The sequence below is a fragment of the Acinonyx jubatus genome, chromosome A2, assembly GCF_027475565.1.
Source record: "Acinonyx jubatus isolate Ajub_Pintada_27869175 chromosome A2, VMU_Ajub_asm_v1.0, whole genome shotgun sequence".
In the NCBI taxonomy this organism is placed as follows: Eukaryota; Metazoa; Chordata; class Mammalia; order Carnivora; family Felidae; genus Acinonyx; species Acinonyx jubatus.
Genome location: NC_069383.1, coordinates 44,839,940 through 44,865,419, shown reverse-complemented (window position 1 = coordinate 44,865,419; position 25,480 = coordinate 44,839,940). Strand labels below are relative to the sequence as shown.

The 25,480-nt window shown below is 39.4% G+C and overlaps 2 protein-coding genes and 1 long non-coding RNA gene across 4 annotated transcripts in view; 2 read left to right on the top strand and 1 right to left on the bottom strand.

Moving 5' to 3' along the window:
- LOC113604098 (uncharacterized) overlaps positions 1-3,525 on the top strand; it is a 19,809-nt gene extending 16,284 nt beyond the window's left edge. The window contains exon 4 of the long non-coding RNA XR_003425920.2: positions 3,110-3,525. This is a non-coding gene — a long non-coding RNA (uncharacterized LOC113604098). The remainder of the gene's footprint in view (positions 1-3,109) is intronic.
- On the bottom strand, positions 1,029-24,889 carry KBTBD2 (kelch repeat and BTB domain containing 2). 2 transcript variants are annotated; one of them, XM_027075229.2, is made up of 4 exons: positions 24,753-24,889; positions 13,142-13,652; positions 6,169-6,334; positions 1,029-3,751 (listed from the first exon to the last, which is right to left on the bottom strand). In XM_027075229.2, the coding sequence occupies exons 2-4, from the start codon at positions 13,309-13,311 to the stop codon at positions 2,216-2,218; spliced, it is 1,872 nt and encodes a 623-aa protein (XP_026931030.1). In that variant the 5' UTR covers positions 13,312-13,652; positions 24,753-24,889; the 3' UTR covers positions 1,029-2,215. The 2 variants fall into 2 exon arrangements, with proteins under 2 accessions (XP_026931030.1, XP_053074227.1); XM_053218252.1 differs by lacking the exon at positions 24,753-24,889 and adding an exon at positions 15,845-16,818.
- On the top strand, positions 19,219-25,480 carry LOC128314986 (basic proline-rich protein-like). Its single transcript, XM_053220282.1, has 2 exons — positions 19,219-19,227; positions 24,278-25,480. The coding sequence occupies exons 1-2, from the start codon at positions 19,219-19,221 to the stop codon at positions 25,478-25,480; spliced, it is 1,212 nt and encodes a 403-aa protein (XP_053076257.1).

Sequence of the window (25,480 nt, the reverse complement as noted above, 5' to 3'; positions counted from 1 at the left end):
GGTCAAGGTACAAGGTACTGAGGACGTGTGAGAAGGGACTCTTTCCAGCACGGGGGAAGAGGTGGTTAGCAGGGAAGCATTCATTTAAAAACTGCCCCCAAGCCAAATAAGATAAAAACGGAGAGGGGGCAAACCATAAGAGATTCTTGAATACAGAGAACAAACAGGGTTGCTGGAGGGGTGTTGGGTGGGGGGATGGGCTAAAATGAGTGATGGGCATTAAGGAGGACACTGGAGATGAGCATTGGGTGTCATAAATGATGAATCACTGAATTCTCCTGAAACCAATACTACACTACATGTTAACTAACTTGAATTAAAAAAAAAACACAAAACAATACCCTGCCCCAAGTAGATCTTAAATACAGAAAGACAGCTACAGGCAGAATAGAGACAAAAAGACCACTGTGAGTAGAGCAAGTAGCATAAGCAAAGGCAGGAAAGAACAGCAAAAGCCCGATTAGGAGTTAAAGTATAGGGGAAAACAATGTTAAGATGAGGCTGTAAAAGTAATTTAAAGTCAAATTACAGAGAGCCGTAAAAGTGCTAAAGAATTTGGGACTTTATTCAGTAGGCAGTGAGAGGCAGTTAAAGTTCGTAAACATGATTGGCAATGTGCTGTAGGAAGACTGGCAATCCAGAATGAGATCCTTATTTAAGGCCTAAACCAAGGGTTCTTTCTCAATGTGACTGCCCAAAAGAATCACCTGTAGTGCTTTGAAAGACACTGTTGCTTGGGTCCTTGAGTCCACCCACCAGAAATTGTGGTTTGTTTTGTTTGGGATGAGGCTCAGCAATTTAAACGTACTCCAGATGATCCTAATCTGGGACCAGGGTTAAAGCCTTGTCTCTGTGTCTCTAAAGTTGATGTTGATACAGTAAGGTTCAAATCAGACAATAAAGGAAAGCCAAATGTGTGTGTGTGTGTGTGTGTGTATGTCAGAATGCTGGAAAAAAACAAAAAACCACTTGTAACAAGTTAAACTGCCCCAGTAAAATTAAAAGCACACCGTTGCCATCACAAGAGATATCGTATATATACAATTTATTTAATAAATTAATGTCATTCAAAATACAGTGCCAGAACATGATGCAGTTGAACATGCTAGTGATGTCGTCATGAAGCACCTGTGCTCATGTTAGGTTGGCGGCGCCCCCGCTACTGCTAGTGGTTCCTGGGATTAATGCCAGAGCAGCACTAGTTATCTGCTCTTCTGCACAGCTAGTGCAGAGAATTCCTGAACAGTTCACCTTTCTAATCCTACCCCACCCCCCCCCACACATGACAGGTTAAAAAAAAACACACCCTGACAGCTAATGGATATCTATACACAATCACTCTACAGTAATGCTTGTTATTAAATTAAGATGTAATGACCTGGTTAACCCACTCTAAATCTTTAAGATGGAGAAATACAACAGCAGCAGGTAGTTATACGCATGAGCCAATGTTAATGTAATACAGAGAGTGGAGGCATTTATTGATTAAAGCTCCACACAGACCCGCACAACAAGGGACTAGCAATTCTTATTGCAAGCCCAGCAACTTAAGTCCACACCTGGTAAATGACCAGCTGATTGGAAGACCTGTATTCTAGACAGACAAGTATAAGTTAGTGAAAAGAGAGTACATGCACCTAATAGTATAGTTAGACTGATCCTGCAGTCATAGCTCTCCCTGTGCAATACCATGAAATGGAAGATCTTCCTCAACTATAGTATAGGATTTAGACAACACTTCTATACCAACATGGACACTAGTGTTAAGTGCAGCTGAATTAATTACACTGAAAAAACAGCTGTTTTTCAGGACTTCAGAACAGAAGCACGGGAATGAAATACATATACTAAAAATAACCTCAGCACAATCTGTGATATACCACACTAGGAACAGGAAACTACTTTAATAAGTGAACTTTTTGAACTGTACATAACACAGGGCTAACGATGTTAGATAATCCAGATTCTTATGCTCTCATGATACATGTAAAAGTTTCTCAATTATTGGATAATCTATTTCATATTATGGAAGCATATCTTTCTGTAAGACTCACTGATATATATTATACTGATGCAAATATTAAGTAGGGCATAAAAATAAAATTTATCAAAGATAGATTTTTATGTACTCATATTTAGTCCTTTCATAGCCTCTCGTTTAGCAAAGAAAATGACAAAGCACATAAATCAGGCGTGCACTCCCTAAACTCCCCAACTATACAGGTGGTAGTGCAACCATTTCTCCATCCAGTTCAAACTCCTCTGTCCCATCCGGTGAAAAAAGGTAAGTTGGTGGTTTCCATGGAGATTCTTCAAGGCAGGATGGATAAAGTTTCCCCACAGTGCACCGGAAATCTCTCCCTAAGTCCCACAGTACACGTTCAGATATATGCTGCCGCAGAGACCACCGGTCAAGTTCCAGATCATACTGGTAGGTGACGTATTTAGCTCTCTCATTTAAGTGGGTTTCTCGCATGAACACACAAAGAGAATTTGAGATCACAACAGCTCTAACACAGGGGTCTGAGTACCTCTTAGCAGGGATGTTGGCTGCCATTTTCCACTCGTTTTTATTCACATCGTAAATTTCCACAGTTACTGAAGACCCATCGACAGTGCCAGAGGGGAGTCTTATGCCAGAATTGGTAGCAATGTGCAACCCTCCAATATAGAAAATTTTATCACCAAAAGCTGCAGCTGAAGCAAAAGACCTGGTAGTCTGTCTCATGGCCATTTCCACCCATGAATCAGACCTTGGAAAATAACAGTACATGAGGTTCAGTGTCATCACATAAATGCAGTCATGAACCACAACCGCTGCGCTCCACTGCCAAGCACAAGGCAAAGGGCTTACCATTGTCCACTCATCCTTCTCAGTATCATATCGTTCCACGGTCCTCCGATTAAGTTCTCCACCTACACTGTCTCCTCCAATTGCATAGATATAGCCTTCACAGCAAACCAAAGATGGCTTTATGCGGACAAAAAGCATTGGGGTCTTTGGAAACCAGGTATTTTGCTGTGCATCAAACCAATAAAAGCAATTCACAGTTCTGAAGGCAGTCTGAAGTTTGCTTGTTTTACTGTGATTTGTTTTTGTGTTTTTCAGAGGAACTTGACCACCTGCTATATAGATGTCATTATCAGGAGTTACAACAGTCCCAACCTTCTGCAAATCAGCTGGTGGGCTGCACAGCTTGTAAACTTTTTCTGCTTGGGGGCTGTAACAGACAGAAGAGTAAAGACTACAAGGATTTTCTGAAGATGCCTCAATGAAAATCATCATCTCCTCTTTAGTCATTCCAAGTCTTGGTTTGAAAAACTTGGGCATAGACTTATACAGACCTTGAACCACTACAGACTTGTCATTGGGTGGGAGGCCTTGGAACCAAGCTCTCTGCGTTACTTCTGAAAGTGCATCAATTCTGATTTGGCTAAGAACTGAAGACAAATACTGGGATCGTGATTCTGTGTTGTACTCTAGCCACAGCATAGCAGCTTCGCGAACTGTCTCCTCCTTTTCAACATTTAAATTGTCACTACTGAGGATGTCTATCAGTAGGTCATGTGACAGCTGCATGAATGCTTCCTGGTGATACACAGCAGTGAACTTGTGCTCTACCATTCTTTTAGCACTTTGCTTTAATTCTTCACAACTGAACAGATCAGCAAAACTCAACAATCGCACACAATTCTCTGCATTGATTTTCTTAATTAAGTATTCTCGACAACGCTGTAATACATCTTCTACCTAAAATGGGAGGAAACAAAAGGTTGATAAAGACAGGACAAATTTTACTTTTACTGTAAAACACAAGTATATTAATCAGATCCCTATACTACAGTTTGTTTTTAGATATGTATGTTTGGGCTAAGAGATAATGCCTTCCAGTAATAATAAAATTATAAGATTATGCATAGTTTCGTATTTCTTCTTGTCCAGTGGCCTACTTAAGTGCCCTATTTAAGAGCTAATAATGTAACATTTAAAAGGCTCTTAAAAATAGCCTTACAGGAAAAGAGAATTTCTGCATAATTTTTTAGGCTTTAAAAAATATACGACTGAGAAAACCAAAGGGAAAACAATGTAAATATATCATAGTACATAAATGATTATCATTTATCATCATAAATGGTTATTACTGAGGAACCAGAATCTGGTTTTCTCAACATGGACAAGATAGTCATTTATAAAACAAGAAAATCATGCACAATGACTACATACCTATTTGCCTTTCTTATCTAGAGAGGTAACATAACCAAAGGTACAATAAACACATTCATGTGCCGTTGTAAATTACCTACATGTAAATGACCCACCACAGCTGTTCTGTTTCCCAGATTTGTTTTTTCTTAAGGAGGAGAAGTAGATCTTGGCTGAATCAGAACTGCTACCTACTATACTTATTCACACAGCACACTAACTAGAAGCAGCTTAGACTGAGAAGTCAGGTTGCTAAAATTGGATGGTCAGTACTTGCATAGTATTAGGGAGCTTTACTTCTCCAAGCTTCAGCTTTCTCTTGTATACAATGGGGAGAGCCTTACCAACGATCACAGTAAGGATTAGATGATATCTATATGTCACAGTAAGGATTAGATGATATCTCTATGTCATCTATATAGATAAAGCAGGATATATATCTAAAACATTATACATAACCTAGATAAAACAGTATGTGGCATATAAAAACACTACCACTCCCTGTGTCTAATAATGAAGATCATGTTGGTGTCACAAAATGCCCCATCCCAGGCCTGTCAGGGCAACCCAGTAAAAGAGACAAGAGTCCTGTTTTTCATTTCATGAGCGTATGCATATGAGTTCACTAACATGTTAGGGAAAAAGTTAGGAACAGTGTTCCTACCTCCAGTAATAAAGTATTCTGAAATTCGTATTTTTTAAATTCCTGGCTTTAAAAAAGGTATTGAAAACTTACAAACTACAGAAAGACAGTGCACATATTGTAGCATTTCCCCCTTTCATGTTTGGATCTAGGTTATGAATGCCCTTGATTCTAAAGCGCCAGTGGGCGCCCTGGGTGGCTAAGTCAGTTGAGTGTCCGACTTTGGCTCAGGTCATGATCTCACGGTTCATGGGTTCAAGCCCCACATCAGGCTCCACACTGTTGGTGCAGAGCCCACTTGGGATTCTTGCTCTTTCCTCTCTCTCTCTCTCTGACCCTCCCTTGCTCACACTTTCTCCCTCTTTCAAAAGAAATAAACTTAAAAAAAAAAAAAAAAGGCACCATGAAGCTACTATGGCTTCAGTTTCCCCAGAGATGTAGGTACAGTGGGACAATGCACAATTTTCTAAGGAAAAAAAGAGTACAGAATAAAAAAAGGAAGAAAGCTACATAAGACATGGACTATACTCTGGTTCCCAGAATTTCACCCATGTTGATGTTCAGTGTCACTCATACTCATTCAGCACATACGTATGAAGTACCTACTTTTCTAAGGCTTTACAAAAATAAAAAAAGGGCACTTAAATTTAATAAACACTTTTAAAAATTACTTCTACTTAAAATCTAAATTCTCAGGTAAACCAGGCAAAATATGAAACCAGTATGAAATTTTCACCCATCTTTTTAATTAAGTTCCCATCATAAAAGAAGTTTATTGGCTAATCAAATCCTATTATTTTTCCCATATGCATTTTTTTCCCCTTACACTTTTAAAAGTTTTATTTAAATAATCTCTACACCCAACATGGGGCCCAAACCCAGAATCCCAGGATCAAGAGCCATCTGCAATTCCTACTGAGCCAGCCAGGCGGAGCTCCCTTATATGCTTTAAAAAGAGAAAATCTGGGGTGCCTGGGTGGCTCGGTTGGTTGAGCATCCGACTTTGGCTCAGGTCATGATCTCACGGTCCGTGAGTTCGAGCCCCGCGTTGGGCTCTGTGCTGACGGCTCAGAGCCTGGAGCCTGCTTCTGATTCTGTGTCTCCCTCTCTCTCTGCCCCTCCCCCATTCATGCTCTGACTCTGTCTCAAAAATAAACAAACATTAAAAAAAAATTTTTTTTTTAATAAAAATAAAAAGAGAAAACTTACCTTCTAAAATCTGCAATAAGAAAATTACATCAATGGAAGACATCACCGATGAAACAATGTTTCTTGACAAAATAAACCAGTTTATGTATATAACAGAGGAAAAACCGCTTACCTGCAGGAAGCAAGCGGTTTCATAAAGCTGTTCGACAGTGCTGTCATTTATTGCCAAGTTACCCGTGTATGCGTATGCTATTATTATCTGTAAGGTGGCTGCATCCACATTCCTCAGGTGCACGTGTGTCTGTTTGCTTTCACTGAGTCCACTCATGAACATGGCCCTACATCAGAATGAGAAACAAAGCTGATGGATTTAGTGTAAAACCAGCGTAGACCTAAGAAGGACAACTAGATAACATGGGATGTTTATTTAGGGTATTTGCCTATGGACACATTATAAGGAAAGCTTTTGAGGGACACAAGAGAAAAGCATAATAATTCAGTGCCAAAGATATAACTATTCCACCATCTGAGTGGAAACATCAAACTCATTCTTTATATTCATACAATGGAATACTACTCAGCAATAAAAAGGGAGTATTGATATGTATTATAACACAGATGAACCTCAAATACGTGCTCAATGAAAGAAGCCAGATACAAAAGACCATATATTGTATGATTCCATTTATATGAAATATCCCTCCCCCAAATAAATGCAGAGACAAAAGGGAATTAGTAGTTACCTAGGGCTATGGGTAAGAATGGTGAGTCATTGTAAATGGGCACAAGGTGAGTGCAATGTTTCAAGTTAGATTGTAGAAATGGTTGTGCATCTCTATAAATACACTAAAATGCATTTAATTATACCCTTAAAATAGGTGGATTTGATGGTATGTAAATTATATCTCAATAAAGCTGTTAAAAATGTGATTTACTCAAATTGATTTCCTAAAACTATATGGGACAATTTCCTAAAAACCTATTATATACAATATATACAATGAAGTATAACTCGGCAATCAAAAAGAATGAAATCTTGCCATTTGCAACTACATGGATAGAACTAGAGTATTATGCTAAGTGAAATCAGGGAAAGACAAGTATCATATGACTTCACTCATATGAGGACTTTAAGATACAAAACAGATGAAGATAAGGGAAAGAAAGCAAAAATAATATAAAAACAGGGAGGGAGACAAAACATAAGAGACCCTTTATATTTAAGAGAGCAAACAGAGGGTTGCTAGAGGGGTTGTGGGAGGGGGGATGGGCTAAATGGGTAAGGGGCTTAAGGAATCTACTCCTGAAATAATTGTTGCACCATGTGCTAACTAACTTGGATGTAAATTATAAACAATAAATAAATTATAGAAAAAAAAGAAAAAAATCTATTATATACAGGAAACAATGCCAAAAGGCAATTAGTGTTATAGAGAATACAAAACATAACACCCAAACGTAGGTGAGAGATGAAAAAACAATGCAAAGAGTATTACTGTATGCATAAAAGAGAAAAGTCTGTGGTGATCAAAAGTGGGTATGACAACAGCACTAGCTTGGGCCCCTGAAGGACAAGATGAGGAAGGCCTTCACCAATGGATAAAACCGTGAGGGCAGAACATAACTTTTTTTCCAGGGGCATGGCTGAACATAAGGGTTCATGCAGGAGACTGGAAAGCAAACTGGAAAAATGAGTGGCAGTCAGATCACAGAGGGCTTTCAGAGGCCTAGGAGGGGCGTGCCTGGGTGGCTCAGTAGGTTAAGATTCCGGACTCTTGGTTTCAGCTCAGACATGATCCTAGGGTCGTGGGATCTAGGACTGCATCAGGCTCTGTGCTGAGCGTGAAACCTGCTTAAGATTCTCTCTCTCCTACCCCTCTCCCTGGCTCACACTCTTTCTCCAAAATAAAAAATGGAGACATAGGAGTCTGAGATTTTTCTTATAGTGAGAACACTGAAGGGTTTTGTGCATGAATTTATCAGCATAATAAAATGTATTGTAGAATGAATACTCTAGTGACAGACCTCAAGTGGCCAAAGGGTAGAGACAGGCAAATGGGCTATGAGTCTACTGCAATAATCTAGATGAGGAGTAAGAAGAACCTGATCTACGGTGGCAGAAAAGGATACAAAAGCTATCACAATGAATCAAGATCTGGTGATTTTCTGAACATAGGGAAAGGAATAGAGTAGGAAGTAGATAGGGAAATAAAGCTACTTATTTTTAAATCATTGCCTAAAAAAATAACTGCTAGCCACTGAGAGAAAAATTTTAAGATCACAGAACTGTAAGTCAAGTTAATCCTGGGAAAAGGGGGAGTTAAATTTTGGATTTAAGGTAAGGGCAACTGAGTCAAATGGAAATAATACAATAATCGGTTAAGTATTTAATATTAATGAAACTCTGGGGAAGATTAGGAATTAATACAGTAGGCAGTGGGGGTGCATGGTAGTTCAGTCGGTTAAGCGTCCAACTCTTGATTTCAGCTCAGGTCATGATCTCAAAGTCGTGAGACTGAGCCCCACGTTGGGCTCTACACGGAGCATGGAGCCTGCTTAAGACTCTCTCTCTCTCTGCCCCTCTCCCCTGCTTGTGCAAGCTCTCTCTCTAAAAATGCACACCAAAAAATTGGTGGGCTGTGAATTCTCTACAAAGTGACATGTGTTAAAGATGAATAAGGTATCTGAGGGTGACTAAAAAACTCAAAAGAAAAATGCATCCAGAATCCCAATGACCAACCTGAGGTAAAGTTCAATTAGGATAAAAAAAAGAAAAAAGAATGACAGAAGGTCAAGAAAAGATTCATCAGAGAAATAAGCAGTCCGGTACCATGCTACTTAGGACAAGAGAGGTGGGGTGTCAAAAACTAGAATCAAGGACCACAAAGTCACTGGTGACTACCTAATTGCTTTCATGGTATAGCTCAGAATGAGGAGGAAGGACAGCAGCTAAACTTCAGGCAGTGAAGGAGAGGAAGAGTGGCACAAACAAAATCAATCATGGTAGCTAATGACATCCTCCTCAAAAATACAGGATGACCATAAATAAGCCTGAGTCCTGGAGAAGAGGAAGTGTTCTTAGAAAATATCCAAGACATGACAACAAACTCTTTAAACACACACACACACACACACACACACACATATATATATTTAATGTTTACTTATTTTGAGAGAGAGAGAGAGAAAGGCAGAGACAGGGAGAGAATTACAAGCAGGCTCTACACTGCTGGTGCAGAGCCCAACATGTGGCTCAATCCCATGATCCATGAGATCACAGCCTGAGCCACAGTCAAGAGTGGGATGTTCAATTGACTCAGCCACCCAGGCGCCCCTAAAAACACCTATAACTAACTGGCTTCACCTGTTTGACATGAGAATGGGAGATAACCAAAAGAAACCTGAAAAAGAACTGTAAGAGCTCTGAGTAAAAATGGAAGACTAGGGATCAGGTGGTTTATATGTCTATTCCAGCAGAAGGCAGTAATTTTGGAAAAGAGAAAGGGCAAGAGAACAGCTGACTACACAGACAACATTGAGACTGGCTATTTCTACATCATGGTTTTATAACACCAGAAATATGGACATCTGTGAAGGAGCTGAGCTTGCTGAAGACCAAAGATAGAAGCCTAGCCAACTGATTATAAAAATTTTCTTTTTTAAAGTTTGTTTATTAATTGATTGATTGATTGATTGAGAGACAGCACTCAAGCAGGGGTGAAGCAGGGAGAGAGAATCTCAAGCAGTCTCAGGCTATCACTGCAGAGCCGGACATGGGGCTCAATCTCACAAACAGTGAGATCATGACCAGAACTGAAACCAAGAGTAAGCTTAACCGACTGAGTTACCCAGGCGCCACATGAAAATTTTAAACGTTTTTAAGAAAGAGTAAATACTGAATTACATATTATATATGAAATATGGAAAAGTACCACAGTGGAAGAGGTGCTGAGTAATTCTCAAGTTAATCTCTCATTTGGGGTCTAAAATGAACTGTAAATGTTACTAAGATGTTCTGTTTCAGAGGTTCTACTGATTCTTGGTGGGATGTAACTGGTAACTTGAACTACAAGGAAAGATGTATGTAACCCAAAAGGAAGAATTTCCAATAGTAAATTTCTACGGACTAGTATTATACATAAAGACATACTAAAATCAACGAACCTGAAAGAATCCAACTGAAGAACACTTGGGAAAAGATCAAATTATTATTGTGGAAATACAGAATAATCTACCCACTCCAGAGGAAAGGTATATATGGGAGGAAGAAATATAAAGGACTGTTTTCATCTTGGGGATTATAAAAGCAGCCCAGACACAGATTTTAAAGATGTGTGGCTTTAATCACAAATATGTATCAGACTATTCCTCCTACTTATAATTACTTCTACTTAATTCTACTTCTTATTATCTGATTTGCTTTAGAGAGAATATATTTTCTCACAAGACCAAGGATGCTAAAAAAGGGAACTAGCCATTGAAAAGGAAATAACAGTAGCCTTAAGAAGACTGTGTTGTCTTTAAGACTGTAACGTTATTGAGGGGCACCTGGGTGGCTCAGTCGGTTGAGTGTCCGACCTCAGCTCAGGTCATTATCTTATGGTCTGTGAATTCGAGCCCCTCGTCGGGCTCTGTGCTGACAGCTCAGAACCTGGAGCCTGCTTCGGATTCTGGGTCTCCCTCTCTCTCTGCCCCTCCCCCCCCCGTCTCAAAAATAAATAAAAACATATAAAAAAAAATTAAAGACTAACATTATTGAAAGATTTAAGTCTCCTGGTCTTCAGGAAAATCAATTCTAACCCACTTAGTTAAAGATAAACAGCCTCATGACTAGAGAATTTAAAGAATAGTGTGTTACCTATACAATCACAAATAAACTTAATGAGAAAGGGAAAAAAAAGGGAAAAAAAAAGGGAAGACATCTACAAAAACGCAAGTTTACTTCCTGATCAAGATGATGACCATACAGAGAATATTATAGATGGAATTTCTGCACAGATTTAAAAATCAGACTAGATGACTGCTAAGGTCATTACCTTTACAAAAGATTCTGTTCTATGATTAAAAATATCAATCTGAAAATCCACAACTAAGGCATAAAACTCTTTCTAATAATGGGTAATCAATTTATAATTAATGGCCATTAAAAAGGGACAGCTAATAACTCTCGGTATTGACTGAACCTGTAACTTCAAATTTCTAACACCATCTACTAAGCCAACAGATCTGAAAAAAAACATTGACCATCACAATCATTTGGTAAGTTTTTAAATATATAAAAATTCCTGAACTCTAACCCTGACTCACTGAATCAGAATTTCTAGGTTTGAAATCCAAGAACCTCTATTTGTAGAAGCACTTGAGGATTCTGATGATCAACCAAGTTTTAGAATCACTGTTTGCAAATATGCTAAGCTTTCTAAGAAAATCAATGTCTGAAATTGCATGAAAAATCCACAGCTTAACCTGAAACAATCGCAGGCACAGGAAAGATAAATAGCATTGGGCCTTAACTTCGGGAATCATCAGGAGATGTGCCACATTAAGAAATGTAAAGTTCTGAGGTGCCTGGGTGGCTATCGGTGAAGTCCAACTCTTGATTTCAGCTCAGGTCATGATCTCACAATTCGTGAGATCAAACCTTGCATTGGGCTTTGCACTGGCAGTGTGGAGCCTGCTTGGTATTTTCCCTCTCTCTCAAAATAAATAAACATTTAAAAAATGTGAAGTTTCTACACCTTCAAGTATGTTAACCTTATAAAGTCAACATTAAACCTGCCCTGTCTATAGCTGACACTAAAGAACAGCAGAAATTAACTTTCACAGCTGATCCCCACTATGACTACTAATATTTGTGGTAGTATTATACTGGTCCACATTTAACTCATTTTTATTGACCCTGTCCCTTTCAAATATTAAGTAAAAATTCAACCTAAGGGCAAAACACAAATAAAAGAATTTCTATGACTTTGCTTCCATTCTTCTCACAAAACACACAATAAAGAGAAACCTACTAAAAAGGTTAAAAGTTGCAGAAGATCATAAAAATGAAAAGTTAAGCTTTATTTACTTGCTATTACAAATAAATCAGCTTCTAAATTTTGATGCATAGAGAACAACAGTATTAATTACTAAATATTTAAATCTGGCAAGGAGTCTGGTAAGGCTAAAAGGATATCATAAATGGTAATAGTAAACTAAGAGTGAGAAAAAGAAACACATTTTTGCAAAGGAAATAAAGTCCTTAACACGCCTAAACAGCAACAATTATCCTCGAAAAGTTATCGTTCAGCCTACTACAACTCTTACATCAATGACTATTCTTTTCTTTTTTTTTTTTTAATTTTTTTTTTTAACATTTATTCATTTTTGAGAGTGACAGAGACAGAGCATGAGCAGAGGGCAGAGAGAGAGGGAGACACAGAATCCGAAGCAGTCTCCAGGCTCTGAGCCGTAACACAGAGCCCGACATGGGGCTTGAACTCAAGAGTGTGAGATCGTGACCTGAGCTGAAGTCAGACCCTTAACTGACTGAGCCACCCAGGTGCCCCTGACTACTCTTTTCTGAATGTAATATTTTAAAATCTCAACAGCAAATAAAAATTATTCATTTCTTTAAAAAAAATTTTTTTAACGTTTATTCATTTTTTGATAGAGACAGAGCGTGAGTGGGGGAGGGCCAGAGAGAGACACAGAATCTGAAGCAAGCTCCAGGCCCCGAACTGACAGCACAGAGCCCGATCCGGGGCTCGAACTCACGGACTGTTGAGATCATGACCTGAGCTAAAGTAGGACGCTTAACTGACTGAGCCACCCAGGCGCCCCTCATTTTTCTTTATCTTTTAATGGCAAAACAGCATTCTGAATCTTTTTGCCTCCCCACAATGAAAACTTTACCGGAGTTAATTTCAACAAATTTCTTGTATTTAAACCTTTGCAAAAACTTCTTTTTCCTGTCCTTTACTTAAACATGCAAGGAAGTGATTTGGCAAGCACCATGCCATTGGAATAGAAAGTTTAAGCAAAACATTAAGATGTCGTTTTTTTTTTTAACTGAAACGTTTAAAAGAATTCCCATTAAAACATTAAAATAAGCTAACATTCTACATTTGAAATTACAAGCCAAGCAAGATTTAAGTACTTACCTAAAATAAGAGCTACATGTTGCAAGAACCATCTTATGACAAGGGAATTCAGTGCCCTCAACAATTAACACTATGTCAGTAAACAACTGCTGTTCATAAAACAGTTTTAACTGTTCCAACAAGGACACAGCATATTCAGTATTGATCTGCCTCTCGTCTTGAGTGGACATGACTGTATTCCATTAATATCTCCCGGAACAGATTGGAAAAGTCAGTCTTACTGATGGAAGGTCAAGTGAATGCTTCAGAAATAAAGAAAGGAGAAACTCTGCTTGCTGTTATCTGTAGCATTCAGAATCAAGACTGACACATTCACTAATGAATAGTTTCTTGTTATAGGCTTAGAATCACTCCTAGGTCATCCTGTGTTAATTAGGTTCTTCAGTTTTCCAACAGTCTGCAGACGTCTTGCTCAAATTTACAATTGTTGTGCAGCTCATGAGTTAAAGAGAGTAACACACGAGGTAGATTTTGTGGTGACATCCTATGTTTTGTGGATCCTCTGGAGAAACTAAAAAAAAAAAAAAAAAAAAGTTCAGTTAGAGTATGTAGGCCAGTACATTTTTAGAATACAATGCTTAAAATAGCAGATTTAAATATAAATCATATTTATTCAAAGTTCAACTTCAAACATTACCATAAAAACGAAACATGACCAAAGGTACATTTCTTGTTGATTTTTTTTTTTTTTTTTCGAGAGAGACTGCACACAGGAGCACAAGCAGGGAGGGGGCAGAGAGAAAGCAAAAAAAGAGAAAGAGGGAGAGCGAAAGAAAGAGAAAGAGTGAGAAAGAGGGAAGGGGAGGGAGAGAGGAAGAGAATGAATTTCAAGCAGGTTCCATCCTCAGTGCGACACCCAACACAGGGCTTGATCCCATGACCCTGGGATTATGACCTGAGCTAAAATCAAGAGTTGGATGCTCAACCAACTGAGCCACCCAGGGCCCCCTTGAGAAAAGGGATAAAGTCTATTACATTTAAAATTAAAAAGACTGGGAAAAAATAATATTTATAGTCTTAAATTAACTTTTTGTCTTCTCTACAAAATACAAACATCCTAGAAAGTAAGCAGCATATCAATAAGCATATATTTTAAAGTTACTTAAAAATAAAGAATTACCAACAAAGCCAAATACACTAGTTATTTGTTTAGTGGCAATACATGACCATAATTTAAGAGAAAAAGAAAAGAAAACAAAAAACCCTTTCTCTTGCGTGGAGAATCTCATTTTGGGAAATATATTCTAAATATACTTACAAACGCTTTATATTTAATATAAATTAACTATATGGTAAACATTCCATTTGTTAATTTCCAAACTATATATATACACATATATATACGTGTGTGTGTGTATTTTAAGTTTATTTATTTATTTTGAGAGAGACAGCATGAGCAGGGGAGAGGCAGAGAGAGAGAGAGAGAGAGAGAGAGAGAGAGAGAATCCCAAGCAGGCTCCAAGCTGCCCGTTATGGGACTCAACCTCACAAAAGTGTGAGATCATAATCTGAGCCAAAACCAAGAGTCTGACACTTGACTGAGCCACCCAGGCACCCCAAAACTATATACTTTTTAAATCTGTAGTTCAGTTCAGTAAGGGTAGCATAAGGAGTATATCTCTTTGTCCAGTGGTGGTTGCTTCCTAGAAATCTTTTTAAGAGTATAGAATTTTCCGGGGGGGGGGGGGGGTGTACAAAAAACCCTTTTTGAAACCAAACATGATAAAGAGACATGTGTTCCTACATGGAAGACTCTATATTATACGAATATGAATGTTCTCCAAAATGTATAAATTTAATACAAATCCAACCTAAATCCTATTTGCAGAAAATTCATCTGGAAGAATGCACAGCAGTTGCCAAGATATTTGAGGGGAACGGAAGGCAAGTTTTTCTTTGTGACTCTTGTCAATAGTAAAATGTATTAAAAATCTACAATAAACCCAAGTAAATATAAGAAATTAGATATGCTAAACACTGGCATTTTAAAATAGGAAAACTGGCTTATTTCAACAAATAATGTTGGAACAACTGGCTAACCACTTGAAAGAGGGGGGAAAAAAACCTCTACATTTTAGTCCTATTGCATACCATTCATCAAAAGAAATTCCAACTGAATTAAAATTTAACTTTGGCAAAGGAATTACAAATCAGGAAAAGAAGAGATAAAACCCACACAGAATTACTAAATAGCTAAAACTATCACTTCTTTTCTAATTAGATGACTCTTAGTTCCCATAATGAGAAAAATCAAGTACTATTGACATGAAACCTATAAATAATACCATGATTGGAACCACTAACACTTTTTCTCACAAAGTATCTCCCATATGTCAAAGAGAAGATCACATTGTACTTCCTGCCAAACTATACTATTACACGAACTGCTAACTTGATATACACTGTCAAATTTCCAGCCAACTTAACTCTGAACGTAACTAAAACAGGTGCAAAGGCAGAGAGAGACTTTGGGTCATTTAAGGTAACGACTTTGCTCTTCCAGATTTGAAAGTTACACTATAAATCTAAGTTCTACTACTATAACCTCTAAAGCTAATAATACCTAAAATCACTGGCTGTTTTCACATATCAATAATGCAAGGCCCAGTGAGGGTATGGAGAAAATGAGCATTCTTACACAGAAGTGTAGGTCAAGTCATACCTACAAGCTCTTATTCAAAACTCTTAGGGCTAGAGAGGCACTTGGGTGGCTCAGTCGGTTAAGCATCTGTCTTCAGCTCAGGTCATGATCTCGCAGTTCTTGGGTTCAAGCCCTGCACTGGGCTCTACGCTGACAGCTCAGAGCCTGGAGCCTGCTGTGGATTCTGTGTCTCCCTCTTTGCCCCTCTCCTGCACGCATTCTCTTGCTCTCAAAAATAAACAAACATTAAAAAAAAATAAAAAAACTCTTAGGGCTAGATATGTTCTGGAATTTAGAATTTTTCAGGTTTTATAGAGATAACGTGGTACATGTATCATGTATTACAAGACTCTCTCAAGGAGTCTGGCACAACACTCCATAATTGAACATACTACTATCTTTACTGTGGGAAATATGAACAGTGTGAAAATAATACTATAAATAGCCTCATGTTACTTCAGGTTGAGTTCTGCTAGTTTTTCTTAAAACTTGATTTTAAGAGCTTTCTGAATTTCAGAACTGCAAGTGAACTATTACAGAAAGCACAGTATTTGGCATTGTAAATGCTGACTATCCCAATCTATTAATTCTACCTCTAGAAATCTATCTTACAGAAATGCATGCATTGATAAACTGAAAGTTCTAACCCTAGCTGCAAGATCCAAAATCATCCTCATCCATATTTAAATCAGGTGACAAGAACTGGCAGTCTGGGCCAGGATGAATTTGGATCCCACTGCTAGACCCCAGAATTCCTTGCAGGCTAGCTGTACAGACTAGACTCACTCTGGTCATTTCTTTAACTTCATATTATGACTTGATTTTTTGAAAGGACTTTTTTAGGCCTGATTTGTTAAGTCTCTTACTAGATTTAATTATTTTTTAATCATACACATGATGCCACAGTAAAACAACTGAAGATGCTTTTAGAAAATTACACCATGAGCCAGCTTTACGTAATCCTCAGTATGGCTGCATTATACACCCCTAGTCCCCACACCTTACTTTGTAATCTGGAGTACATTTTCTTCCTGATAGGGCATTTTTTTATTTAGGATATCTTAATATTAAAATAGGCAGAAAAAAGAGGTACCTAGGTGACTCAATCAGTTAAGTACCCAACTCTTGATGTAGCGCAGATCATGATCTCACGGTTTTGTGAGTTTGGGTCCTAAGCTGGGCTCTGCACTGGCAGCACGGAGCCTGCTTGGGATTTTCTCCCTCCCACTCTCTGCCCCTCACCTGCTTGCTTGTGCTCTAAATAAATAAATAAATAAATAAATAAATATTTTAAAAAATAAAGTAAAGTAAGCAGAAAAAGTTATTCAGATATCATATTAAATAAGTGTAGTAATTTGAACACCTGTATCTAGTACAATTCAAAATAAAACTTCTCTGAAACCAGAGACTTTAAATATGTGAAAATATGTAAAAACGTGAAAAGTTGCAAAGTTTAAGATGACCAACCAACAACCTTCAAACGCCCGTAACATGAATATTTACAGAATCCTTTTCTCCTAGAAACAATACTTGAAATCAATATCCTAAAAATATTTCACAAAGCCTGTATTGTATTACTTAACTTCACCAGTGATTTAACATATTTTATGAATTTTCTTTTTAATAAATATATTGTGTCATGTATCATTCTATGTCATACCTAAAATTAGCTTCAAAGTAAGTCACACATCTTGTTATCTGCAGAAGTTAGCAGTTAGTTACCCATAGACTAATTCCCAGGTATCAGGGAATTATTTTTCTATCACAAATCAATGGCTACTTAAATTTAACTCAACAAATGTTTACTGAGTATTTATTAAGTGCTGGTCATTGTACTAGAAGTACTCAGACTGAGGGTTGCCAACCACTAGAGCTCCAAAATACCATATGCGTTTATTCTTACTATAGATTACAGCCAAAACCATGATTATCATTTTAAAAAATGGTGTTTTAAAGACCAGTTATTGTAGACAAAAGCTAAAAAGGTGCAAATGGGTAAAGTGAGCCGCGTATAAGAAACGCTTTTCTTAAAATCCACCTGTCTTGATCTTTCATTTCAAAACTTCTGATAATACAAGAAATTTTATTCTTCACCATAAGAAAAACTGTAATACAAGTAAAATGAGCAAAGGAGGTAGCTGGCATTTGATTCCACTACTAACAGTGGTTCATGTTGCAGAAAGAGGAAAAAACTTAGTGAAGACTTTTTTCAATCTTTCTGTTTATTAACATATGCAATGATTATCTAATTTGAAAAAAAAAACTTTTAAAGGGTATACTACTTTCTCTTATCACGAAGACAAAATATTTCAGAGGCTTTGTAAGTTATAAAGCCTCTCTGTCCCAAATGCTTAACTCTGTTTTTGTAGTGTCAAAGTGGCAAAAGGCAGCATGTAAACAAATGGGCATACTTTATTCCAATAAAACTCATTTCCAAAAACAGGCTGCAGACCACATGTACCAATCTCTGCTTCAGACTGCTTCTTGATCAAATATTAGGAATCAGTGATTAAAATACATAACTCAGGTTGTTATCTCCTAGAAGGTCTTCCCTTTAGATCACAATAACAGGGGAAAAACATACACCTTAAATGCTTAAAAGTTGAATTAAATGTAATTCTTAATCTAACCTGTATATGTTCCACTTTCTCTTCAATAAAAATATTTTAACATCTGTTCCCTAACACACACCTGCTTTCCCCGCCTGCTTTTCCCCAGGTTCAGTGCATTTCTGAAACTTTCTCTTTTATGCAGTGTGAGTACTCTTTATTAAGGTTAAAAACAAACAAGGGGCACCTGAGTGGCTCAGTTGGTTAAGTAAGAGACTTCAGCTCAGGTCACGATCTCATGGTTCCAGAGTTCCAGCCCTGCATAAGGCATGCTCCTGTCAGCATAGAGCCCTCTTTGGATACTCTGTACCCCTCTCTCCCCTGCTCATTCCCTTGCTCTCTCTCTCTCAAAAATAAATACTTAAAAAAATAAAATAAATAAAAATAAAGTACATTCGTCTACAAGATAATCTGCTAGGAAAAAAACACAGTGAGAACTATATAGTCAAAATCACTTATTTTCTATTTTATCAACTACAATAACTACACGCAGTTGAGAAATAGAATATGTATACAAGATAATTTTTGTGTAAAGAGATATATTTTAAAGTCCTATATTTGAGGGGCACCTGGGTGCCTCAGTCGGTTAAGCCTCTGACTTTGGCTCAGGTCATGATCTCGCGGTCCGTGAGTTCGAGCCCCGCATCAGGCTCTGTGCTGACAGCTCAGAGCCTGGAGCCTGCTTCGGATTCTGTGTCTCCTTCTCTCTGCCCCTCCCCCACTTGTGCTCTGTCTCCCTCTGTCTCTCAAAAATAAATAAATGCAAAAAAAAAAATTTAAAGTCCTATATTTGAAAGCTGGTCATAAGAAATATTCCACAGCGAAAAATGACGAGAGTAAGAAATGGGAGTTGTACAAACACGACATAAAAAAATTCAGAATGTACTAAAGTGCACTGTAGTTTGACATAAAAACTATGGATATTCTAACATTTTCTTTAAATGTCTATTTTTTTTTAATTTTTTTTAACGTTTATTTATTTTTGAGACAGAGAGAGACAGAGCATGAACGGGAGAGGGGCAGGGAGAGAGGGAGACACAGAACCGGAAGCAGGCTCCAGGCTCTGAGCCATCAGCCCAGAGCCCGACGCGGGGCTCGAACTCACGGACTGCGAGATCGTGACCTGAGCTGAAGTCGGACGCTTAACCGACTGAGAAAGGGCGCGCGCGCAGGCGCGCGCGCGCGCACACACACACACACACACACACACAATCTGAAGAGGCTCCAGGCTCCAAGCTGTCAGCACAGAACCCGATGCAGGGCTCGAACTCACGAACTGCAAGATCATGACCTGAGCCAAAGTCAGATGCTTAACCGAATGAACCACCCAGGCACCCCTCTAAATTCTTTTCCTAACTTATGGGTTCATTTCAACGTTTTTCAGTGATCTACCTGACAGCAGAGAACAACAATGAATAATGTTAGAATGCCACGTACAGGAGATCTTTTCTTCTACTCTCTACCCATGGACTTTCTGCAAAAAATCAGGGGACAAAGTCCAACTTATTCTTAAATCTAAGGACTTCCTATAGAAGTAGGAAATTTATATTATGACTGAGAGAGAAAAAGGAAAGCAAAAGTTTTGGTTCTAATACATTTTTTCTCTAGGCTACCCAAGCTTCCAAGGTACTTTGAGTGGATTCCACCACACAAAATAGTTTCAAAAGGAACAAGCACTGCTATTACATGATCATCAGGATTAAATCAGTCAGCAATCCATATTAATATGCACAATTCTATTTAAAAATGTGAAACACCTCATGAGAAATTATTTCAACAGATTTTCCTCAAATAATCAACATGACTATAAAATAAACCTTCATAGAGCCAACCTGTTTTATACTTTCATCATTAAATCAGAAATATAGAAAATCCAACTTTAAAATTACTCGTACTCCAGAAGTTTAATCTAGTTGTCTGAAATCCTCACTTCATTTTCCTAAAAAAATAACAGTACTACAAAAAAGATGGTTAAGTCATGAGGCTCCAAAAGCCAACATATGCCCCAAAATGTATCTATAAAGAAAATCTACACAAAGTACACGCTGTAATAATGACAATTAAAGAGATAACAGTAACAATAGGGGCTCCTGGGTGGCTCAGTACTTCTGCTCAAGTCATGATCTCACAGTGAGTGAGTTTGAGCCACACATCCTCCAATATGTGCTGTCAGCACAGAGCCCACTTTGGATCCTCTGTGCCCCCCCCCCCCCACCCCGCCGTCTGCCCCTCCCCTGCTTGTCTGCTCCTCCCCTGCTTACGCTCTCAAAATAAACTGGAAAGAAATAGTAGCAATTTATATTGTATAGATTCTGAACATTGACTTTAAAGGAACAGAAACCAAGATTAATTGGAGAAAGGCTTGAAATATTGAAATTTTAAAAGTTAACTCCAAACACTCAAAAGATTTCAGAGGTTGATGGCAAAGGGTTCTATTAGGGGGAGAGGAGCTTTCAAATTTCACTCTGAAACCTAGTTTTCAACCCCACAGGTGTGTCATTTGCAGTACCCTTCCACTGAGTAGCTAAGAAACACAAATAGAACATTTTTCAATGCTAACCAGGCAAAACCGAGAAGATAAAGGAAAGAATAAAGGATTAAATACCTGCTGCAGATGAAAATGAGATTGATTAGCAATTAAGTGAGTTGTGTATGTTAAATGAAATTAAAAGATGGAAGGAGGTTGCCAACAAGGACTACACAGAAAATACATAAAGGATGAAAGAGGAAGGGCAGTGAACTATAGATCATGTATGAAGCACTTTCCAGTTTTATATTTTTAACTTAGATGGTGCTGCATCTTCCAATGCCACAAATGCCAATACAAAAGATTGAAGACTTCTTGGAAAGGATCCAAGGCATTCTGAACGTCAAGTATTGCCAAAAAATTAAGAGCATGAACTGTGGAGCTGTGAAAGCCCAATTCTTCAACTAGTTGTGTGACCTTTTGTAAGTTATTTACTTTCTGTGCCACAATATGCTAATTGGTAAAATGGAAGATAAAAACAAATCTCTTCTCAGTGAGCTGAATAAATTAATTTCATAAAGATCTTCGGATGATGCTTGACACAGAACCCTACCACATAAACCTGCAGTTATATTATTAATGCAGTCACTGGCCAGGCTTTTTGTGGCACTTTCCCAACTCCTGAATCTCCACACCTGTACAGGTCCAGGCGTCCCAATTACAAAGTCTCAGTACTCAAACACGGTTCTCTTTTTACCAGGGGTGAAAGGGATCTTAAAAAACATTCATTCAAAGATTTAGGGAGTGTTTTGATGGTACAAATCACAGAACAAACTGGCTCAACAAAGACTAATCTTGAAAGGGCCGATGCCAGTGCAAAAAAACTAAAGAAGAACCAGGAAGCACCAGTCACAAAACAAAACTTTGTTCGTATCAATGAGGCAATAGATTTCTCCTCAGGGAGGACAAAAAAGATTGGTGCCAAGAAGCTTGCTTTCAAGTTAACAAAACCATCCTGACAGTTGAGAATATTTGGAAGACCGCTTGGTCTTTAGACTGATTGTCAACCACTACACAAACAGTATTTTTTGGAGGCGTGACAAACATCAATTAAAAAAAAAATACCATGCCTTTTAAAGACTTTATAAAGTTTGATAAATTTCAGTATAGCTTCCCCTATTCTAACCAAATTAAGAGCTCAGGTCTATTCCTTTCCAACCACAATGAAAAGACTACAGGACTCCACCAAGTCAATTATGTTCAGCACCCTAAGTAAATTCAGATCACAAGTATAAGCTCCTATATACTACATTACGATTAGTAAGTTACTTCACTTTTTAAAAATTAAACAAGAACAAAATATTAAATGAGAACATAAAGGAAATGCTACCTGTGATAGAATAATCATATGAGTATAGTATGTCCTTGTATTTTGGATATCATTTTTCGATTTTTCCTCTCAGCTCTACATAGTGACTTAAGAAAGCTGGAGAAATACAGGCTAAAGAAAAACTGACCTTAACTTTTTCACTAGGATTTCACTTTCCATCAAGTCAAAAATCTTTTCAATCACAACAGAAGAAAATATTTCCCAGACATTCAAACATACTCATAAGGTCATTAAGGGCACAGCCAGTTTATGATTATGACTACTGAAGTTTCTCAGTTTATATCCCAAAAAATAAACTGAGGAATACTTAGAATCCTCTGCCTACCATGGAAGCCACCGCCATGTCACCACTTGTCAGAGGTGTGGAAGTAGAGCAAAGAAAGTGAAGAATTTTAAAAGCTTCTCTCATTAAATTATATTTTCTCCAAATCTTCTACAACAATCCCTTCTCCTCCCACACTGAGAAAATCTAGGTCCTGCAAATTCCGGGCAAAGGAACCAGGAGTAATCTTCAAATATTTAAAAAATTATTTGCAATCAACCTGTCATTTTTTATACTGAGTTAAATGTTACTTGCTGTATTCAAACTGCACAAAAATGAAAACGATAAAGCTGATATATAATGAAGAACTCTGATATTTTCATTCATATATTTTATGACAGTAAGACAAATCCTTTTTCCTGGCCTTAGGAAAGTGGGCAATGAGAAAAACAACTCTTGTCTAAATAAATGTGTAAAATCTCTTGGCTTTTCAGACTGCATTCAAATTTCTAGGAATTCAGTGTTCAATGTTTAAAATTTACGAAATAGTTCATCATTTCCATTAACCAGGAGAAAGAGAATCTATAGAATTGTGTGGACTTAAGCACTATGACCCGCTATTCCAACCCACCTCCTTAGAGGCCCCATGAATAACTAAAGCTAACAGATCTTATTTACGGTAACGCTTCCTATGAGAGCAAACAAAAAGGGGAGAAGTTACTGTACTTAAAACTCCTTCCTACAAAACTCCGTGTAGAGAAATTAGCACTAGGTGTCAGAGTGTGAAGACAAAGCATGCACAACAGAAATGCTACAGTCCTGTATAGCTGATCAACAGACAACTTCTTGAGAATTTCAGGGCCCAATGTAAAGGGTTTTCAACAAGCAGCAGAACAACAAAAGATCAAAGTGTGAAGAATACGCTTAACGTTAGTTACCAACCAGATGAGAAGAATACCAAATATCACACGGCCAAAACTAGAAAATAAAGGCCTAGTTTGATTCTTAAATTTACTTCAGGTCAGAAAAAAAAAGTCCTCCTGAAAAAACGTTACCAAAGGTTAACTAAGTCACTCACAACCGCAAGAGATTTGAATACTCAAATTCAGGCAAAAATTCACAACTCAGAGGGAAGGAAAAAACAAAAAGAGAAGAAACAAAACACCCCGGTAATTAGTTGCTTCAATAAAAGAAAATATAATTTTGGTCAGACCACATTACTGATAGGGTTTTGTTTCTGAATGCCTGAATGTTCAGTGAGCCAGACGTACAGATTCATGTATAAACAACACGTGACCAGTCCTGTACCCTACATTTTTATAAGGCTAAGTGATCTAGAAGATAAATACTGCATAAAAACGTGCCCTTTTAAAGTTAATTTTACATTTGGGTTCTTTTTCTATTTTCACTTGAAAGGACCATAGTGGTAGCGGACAATTCTAGGGATCTGTAGCCCATGGAGTATGTACTCCTCTCCCTTTAAGGTCGCTGTAGAAGGAGATCTTAGATTGCTAAACTAGAATACAAAAGACGTTAACTCCGGAATAACTGCTCCAAATCAAATCAAATCAAAGGATATTCTTCTACTTCACGGTTTGTCAATTCATAGGGAGAGGGAGGTGGTCGAGTTCAAATAAGTTAACGATTTCACAGTCTAAAGTAAACACGTACACAATTTTGTTTCAAAGGGCAGCTTCTGCTTTCTTTTTAAAATCGTTAGATCATAATGGGACCTCTGCTAATTTACACATCTCCTGCTTACTTCAGATATACTGGGAAGAAACAAAATGCAAGGAAGGGCTTGCCCTTCTCCGGCCCACCACCTCGCGAACACGTCGCGAGGCATTAAGGGAAACGGTTTTATTTTGGCAAAGGCGGGCGCCAGCCGGGGCCAGGGAGCCGCCTGGGAGCCCCGCGGCCCCGAGGCCGGGGCCGGAAACGGCCCCGCGAGCGGCGCACCCGGACACCCCAGCCCCACACACCGGCCCGGCTGCGGAGGGGCCGCCGCGGGGTGCGGAGGGCGGCGCCGGCTGCCCGCGCCCCTCCCCCTACCGCGGCGGAAGCGTCTCGGGTTTGAAAGATGCCGCCGCCGCCGCCCCCCGCACTCCCCCCCCGCCGGCAGAGCCACAAAGGGCCGAACCCCCTCCCACTGCTGCCCTCCTTCCCCAATTCCTCCACAGGTCTTGGCGGGCTCCCCCCGCCCGCCCCTATCTCCCGCCCGGCGTTGAAGACGCCTGCTCACCCGTGTCCCCAGGTTCCAGGGATCGGGATCCGGTGCGGCCGGCGGCCCCGAAAACACTGGGCCCCTCGGGCGCGGCGGCGGGGGCGTGGCCCTCCCGCCGCGGCCAGGGCCGGGGTCTCGCCTCCGCCTCCCCCGAGGAAGGCTGGCGCCGTCGCCTCGTCTTCCTTCCGGCTTTCCCTCGCGCCCTCCCTCGGTCGGTCCGTCCTGCGCGGAAAGCAGCGTCCTCTGCGGGCGCCGCCGCACGCTCCTTAGGGCCCGACCACCGCCAGACTCCTCCCCCGGGAGCCGCGCCGCCGGGCCGCGAGACGCCCGGCTCGCCGCTCCCGCCCCGCCCCTGCGGCGCGCGCTCGCCCCCTTCGCGGGCCCCTTCCGCGGCCCGGGAACGCGCGGGCAGCGGACGGCGGGCCAGCCTTCGCCAGGTTTTAACTCCCGCCGCTTGCGCCCGCCTAGCGGCACAAGCGGCAGTTTTGCAGTTTCCCGGGTTCTTGAGACCCCCACCCCTTTCCCGCGCCCTTCCCCTAGCTTCCCCCGCCCTTTTCCTTTGCTGGATCCCACCGGAAAGCCAAAACAATTGGGTCCGCGCAGGCGCACAAAAGGAAGCGGAAAGAGGAGGAAGGGAGGGGGCGGTGCGAGGTGACGGGGAGGTGCTTTTGGAGGGGTTTCCCGGAGAAGGTCAGCGGATAGCCCGCGGAGGGCGCGTGCGCGACCAGGCGGTGGTCGCTTCCTAG

Excerpts from the sequence above, each read along its gene's own strand:
- KBTBD2 (XM_027075229.2), bottom strand. The coding sequence starts at position 13,311 with ATGTCCACTCAAGACGAGAGGCAGATCAATACTGAATATGCTGTGTCC. Across the intron at positions 6,335-13,141 it reads ACATGTAGCTCTTATTTTAG|GGCCATGTTCATGAGTGGAC; the intron begins GTAAGTACTTAA and ends ATTCTGATGTAG. Across the intron at positions 3,752-6,168 it reads AAACCGCTTGCTTCCTGCAG|GTAGAAGATGTATTACAGCG; the intron begins GTAAGCGGTTTT and ends CTCCCATTTTAG.